At 34.4% G+C, this 6,000-nt stretch overlaps 1 protein-coding gene across 1 annotated transcript in view; it reads left to right on the forward strand.

Moving 5' to 3' along the window:
- PTPRQ (protein tyrosine phosphatase receptor type Q) overlaps nucleotides 1-5,414 on the forward strand; it is a 216,451-nt gene extending 211,037 nt beyond the window's left edge. The window contains exons 44-45 of the mRNA XM_024256953.3: nucleotides 3,748-3,871; nucleotides 4,132-5,414. Of these exons, the coding sequence (XP_024112721.1) occupies nucleotides 3,748-3,871; nucleotides 4,132-4,169 (162 nt within the window). The 3' untranslated portion in view covers nucleotides 4,170-5,414. The remainder of the gene's footprint in view (nucleotides 1-3,747; nucleotides 3,872-4,131) is intronic.
- Nucleotides 5,415-6,000: the final 586 nt, after the last annotated feature.

The raw sequence follows: 6,000 nt of genomic DNA on the forward strand, positions 1-6,000 counted from the left end.
TTATTTTTACCTCATAGTATGGCTACAAGAGTATTCCAGGAGTATGATGAATGTGTTAGTCTTGCCAATTTTTTGTCATTCATTTGGGCTTGCATGATAAATATTATCTTTAATCCACAGTCTCTTTGTAGGAATTTTCCTTAACTACTTGAATTCTGTGATAATTAGTTAGGTAAACTAGGTAATATAATGCATATACATTCCCTCATATACTGAATTAACAAATGAGTTAAATGTCACCCTTCCCCCAAGATTCAGAAATGGAATATTATACATGACCAGGGCCAGCTTCATGGGTAGGCAACATGGGTAGTTTCACAGGTCCTCACACTTAAAAGGGCCCTGAAATTGGTTTAATGTTTGCTGTCACTGTCTTGAAAATCTTAAAATTACATTTTGAGACAGGAACTTTACATTTTGTAGTGGAACTTTACATTTTGCATTCTCTCTAATCCAAGTTTGGCTAACAAATTAGGTAGCTGGTCTTTATCAAGGGGTCTTATGAAGGTTCTAATATCAATCCAACTATTACTCATTATTAAAATTCAATTTCCTTCTCATTTTTAGTTAAAAATAAAGATAAATAGAAAGCTAACATTTTCCTCCCATGTCCCTAGGTGTACACATAGACACTGGGGATCAGTGCTCTCAATGAAATTAAGGGTTTGCTCTCTTGGGTAGGATAGAGGATGGAACTGATGGTTTCCTTCTAGAGTCTAGAGTCAATCTTCAAACAGTAAAAGTTGAAAAAACTTCCATGCTCTGCAACTTTATAGAATTAAATTCTGTAAAGAGTGTGTTCAAGAATGTCTATTAATAATTTTACCCAATTTAGTAGTCAAAATATGTTATAAACTTCATACATTATTCTGTTTAACCAGCCATAGCAAATTGTCACAGCTTGGGATGGGGATTTGGGGGTGGGACGGGTATTAGAAAGAAGGTTTTTGAAGTCAGAGAACTAAATTCAGAATACAGCTCTGCTAATTGTTGGCTCTGTGACTTTGTTTAATTAGCCTCTTTGAGCTATGTCTCTTTTGTAAAATAGCCCTGTTACACTTTTCACAAACTTGTTATCAGTATTAAATAAGAGAAAGTTTGTGAATCACCAACATGGTGCCCAGCAGGCAGTAAATGTCCAATGAGATTTTTCTGATTCTCTCCTTGCTGAAAATCAGGTACTCGGAAGCCCTCTTTGATCTGTCTTAGTTCCCAGAAGTTAGGCTCTTTACTGTTTTTTCCCTGTGATGACAGACAGGAAAATGACCACACCTTGCCTCCAGTCCTTACAAACCAGCATTTCCTTGCACAAGAGCAGTTTCTTATTTTCTTCTCCTGCACTCCAGATTGATTGCAGTTTCTATGAGGAATATTCCTGTCTTAGCACATACTACGGCAGCAACTTCAGAACATACTGCCACTAAAAGGCACTGAGGGGTATGGCCCTTACCCAGGAGAAAGCTTTGATTTATTACACTCAAAAAACAATGCACTGGGCACTGGGCACGGTGGCTTATGCCTGTAATCCCAGCACTTTGGGAGGCCGACGTTGGTGGATCACCAGGGGTCAGGAGTTCGAGACCAGCCTGACCAACACGGTGAAACCCCGTCTCTACTAAAAATACAAAATCAGCCGGGTGTGGTGGTGCGTGCCTGTAATCCCAGCTACACCGGAGGCTGAGACAGGAGAATACCTTGAAACCGGGAGGCAGAGGTTGCAGTGAGCCAAGACTGTGCCATTGCACTCCAACCTGGGCGACAGAGCGAGACTCTGTTTCAAACAACAACAACAACAACAACAAAACCAACAACAACACATTGTAGCCCCAGGAAATTTGAAAGGCCTTTCTGAGAGAACTCTCTGTAGTGAGCTAATATCCTGAGATACTTTTAGTGCCTCAAAGAAGTGGAAATTTATTGGTGTGAACTCATATAGGGGAAGAAAAAGAAAAAAGTTAACATATTTTGGATGTCCAGTTTTTTGTCAGGCATGTTACGTACGTTAAATCCTTTAAATCTTACAATACAGGATTTATGACACACACTCCCACCCCCAGATGAGGAAATTGTGCATCAGAAGAGTTTAATTCTTAAGGTAATATGGCTCTCTAGGGCAGAAACTGGAATTAAACTTTTTCACAACAGTATGCTGCTTTCTTGGCAATAACACATAATGGCAGAGAGACCTTGGAACCTGTAGGACTGTCTCACAGAGTTCAGCCTGCTCTGCTGGCAAAGTTTACACCTATCATTCTTTCCAGTGGAGAAGATGAAATCAGGACAGTCAGAAGTTTCACATATCAAATGTGACTTCAAATTCAAATATGTTTTTTTTTAAAATACTAGAACCTATAAATTTAAATGATTTCCAAAAGGATTATATTGTGTCAACATATTTCTGCCAATAATGTAATTCATTGTGTCATGTATGTTTGAAAACACACTCTTGGAATTACCTTGAGAAGTAACTTACTAGCAATTTCAATAGAAATTTTATTGCTTTATAACAACACTTCAATTCTTACCAAAATTGAATTCTATAAACTAGATCATCCACCTCATTTACAAAACGTAACATCTAATGACATTTGAATTTTCTTTAAATTACATCTGCCCTTAAATGGTAAAAGTTGACTAGCTGTGAGAATTAAATGAGACTAAGTCAACAAACACTTATTATGCAACTACTATGTGCCAGGCACTATTATAGGTAATCAGAATATAGCAGTGAATATGACAGAGTTCTGCCTTTATAAAACTGACGTTCCAGTAATGAGATGTTCTTGGAAACATTTTGTAATCCACAAAGAAATAGATATTCCTAATAAGGACAAACAACTTCTGAAGACAATTTCAATAGAGGAGTTCCAAAAGGTTTTGAGGTACAGTAGCAATAGATACGAATATAACCTCTGAGGCTGATCACTTTTGAGAATGTTCTATTTAAATTATTGTCAATTTGAATATATGTCTTAAACATTTGGTGATATTCCTTTAAAGTCAGATATGTTTGTTATGCGCAAATGAGGGTGATTTGAAATATACTTTTTTTTAGCTTTAACTACTTTTGATAAGGTCCAAACTCAGAGATGCTAGTAGGTTATTGAATTATATTGAAAACATTTAAAGGATCCAAATGGTACTGAATTTAGCCCAAACATTCAGATGCAATGTTAGGAGTCTTTGTCCAGCACCTGGATGTTTGGGTATTTCAATGACCCAATGCCTTGTATTTACAAATCAGGACCAGATAATTGATCTTAAGCAGGCCACATATCCAGGTGACTAACAGATTTGTTAAACATATTTTAAATGCGCTGATCATGTATAGATATGCTGACTCACAGATTTCAAAAGTAAATTTAGCATTTGTATTCCAACAGTCATTCTAACGAGAAAACTGTAAGAGAATTTACCAATTAGATCTAACAGGAAAAAAACTCGTAAACAAATTTATGTAATATAATTTTCTACTTCTTATAATAACAGCAAGAAAGAATATATTAATACTTGGTGTTTAGTGACAAGTGTTAGAAAAAAACTTGAAGCTTCAAGAGACCACAGGAATTTAGAAAGCCTCATATTTGAAATGGTAGAAAATCATATCTATACTGTGATAAATTCTGTGTCTGTAACTTAGCTATTTATTTGAAGAATTCAGTACTGCTTTTAGCTTTAACAATATAACTCCCTTTATAAAACTCTTCATCAATCTATTTGTTTAACCACTCTGTCTTTGGTGTCTAGGCACAGTATATCCTTTTACACCAGTGCATTCTGGATCTCTTATCAAATAAGGGAAGTAATCAGCCCATCTGTTTTGTTAACTATTCAGCACTTCAGAAGATGGACTCTTTGGACGCCATGGAAGGTAAACAGAAACAACAATACGTACCCAGCTTACTAGTTTACCACCTATGGTAGGAACATAAATTTCAGAATAACCATATGTTAAAAATGTTTAAGAAGCTGGATTAGTGCACAGATCAGTTTTTTTTTCTTTAACTTTTCTCTAATCCAAGTTGGGCTAATAATACCCTTTCCATCTACATTATATTTTTATCATGAAACATTTCAGTTTTGAACTGTTAACTTCAATACTCTCTTGTAACATGTTACTTTCTGTTATAGGTGATGTTGAGCTTGAATGGGAAGAAACCACTATGTAAATATTCAGACCAAAGGATACAATTGGAAGAGATTTTTAAATCCCAGGGGCCAAAGTTACCGCCTCATTCTTCCGAATTGAAATGTGCAACCTTAAAGAAATATCTATGCTTCCCTACCTGTGCCTTTCCAAATGGATTGAACATTTTAAGACTAGTTCTAGAAAATAGCTAATACAGAATAATTATTTGTTTTGTACAGAATGAATATTATGCATTTTAAATGCTTAAGAAAAGACATCCCATATGTTTTTGAAGTCCTCCATATTTTGGAATAAGCCAAATAGAAAATTATTATTATATTAATATTAATGTTTCAATGTGAATTTTCCCTATGTATTGGGTTTAATTTCGAGCAAAAGTTGTAAATGTTGATTCAGTAGTGTTGTTTTGGCTTACAGGGTATTGATGTTTCTTGTGGATAATTTCCAGGACTGTCATAATGATCTGTACTTCCATGTACACCCCTGTGTTTTGAGTCCTCTGTTTTATGAGTGCTGCGATATCTCATGATCCCGAACAGCTGAACAGTAACCCCCTGACACTGCAGGGATTACTTAGCCTTTATACAACACACAGTAGCTCTTCAGGGACACTTAGGGCTATTTAATTTGCATTGTGATCTTCAGTTTGAGAACCTTAAAAGAAAAATTAAAAGTGCAATTGCACACATGAAGTTACAGAGTACCATTCTAGCAAACCTACATTTGTAAACTTTAAAACACAAGTTGTACCCCTTGTATTGTATATTCAAATGTATAGTAAATGTATCAGAGTATTTGCCCATTAGATATAGTCAACCTAATATTAACAATTCTGAAGAGTTTCTTCAGCAAAAATGTATCAAAAGAGTAATAAAAACACTGTGTATGTTTCAAGCTTGTAAACCAATGATGTGCTGCTGTGGTGCCAACAGAGACTTCCAAATGGATTATGTTAAATGGCCGTCATTTCATTTCCCAAGGTTGATTTTGAGCAGTATATTTGGTGGAACTGAAAACAAAGAAATTAACCATGTATAGCAAATTCAAGGTTTCTTTAAAGAAAATCTTTCAGCCTCCATCTTATTAAATAGTGACAATGTGGTAAGTTTTGAATTATATGAACTTATTTTGTCATAGATTTCAATTAAGAGTAATAAATAGTATTAATTATTCTCTTCTAAGATAAGAAGTATATCTTATGCTTATTTCCGCTGGAATATACATATAAGAAATGCTATGGCCAATAAAATTGAATTTTAATGAATTATCTTGCAGCATAATTTCAGAAGTTCCTATATAAATAAAAATTTGATTTTGTATCTCCTATTAAGACATAATAATTGTACTAATCCTCACATAGAATATATAAAATAAAGATATACCTACAAGGATAATATGACATAATTTATATAATATAAATAATTAAGATATAATTATTTCTTAAGACATCCATAAGTAATTTTAATGTGGGATATACTATCCAAGAAATTAAAGCCCTTAGTCTCACAGTCTCTACAAAAGTGTAAAATTTACTTCCTTTTTTTTTCATGGCAAGGAAGTACAAATAAATACAATCCACTACTGTTACAGCTAATAAGTTTATAGAAAGTTACTAAAAACAATAAAAAATGAGGAGAACTCTAAAAGATTCAAGCTGGGGTTATACGTTCTTTAGTTTCCTTTATGTCAGTTATTGAAAATATATGGCAAGCCAGTATGGGGTTTTGTATTCATTAAAGACAGATAACATAACCTGCGGGAAGTACTGGTGAGGTTACTTTTCAGTGTATCAAATGATTTTAAAACATAGTTCAATCTACAGGCCAGTCCACTTTCTATTATATCTGTAT

Source organism: Pongo abelii, chromosome 10 (assembly GCF_028885655.2).
Source record: "Pongo abelii isolate AG06213 chromosome 10, NHGRI_mPonAbe1-v2.0_pri, whole genome shotgun sequence".
NCBI lineage: Eukaryota > Metazoa > Chordata > Mammalia > Primates > Hominidae > Pongo > Pongo abelii.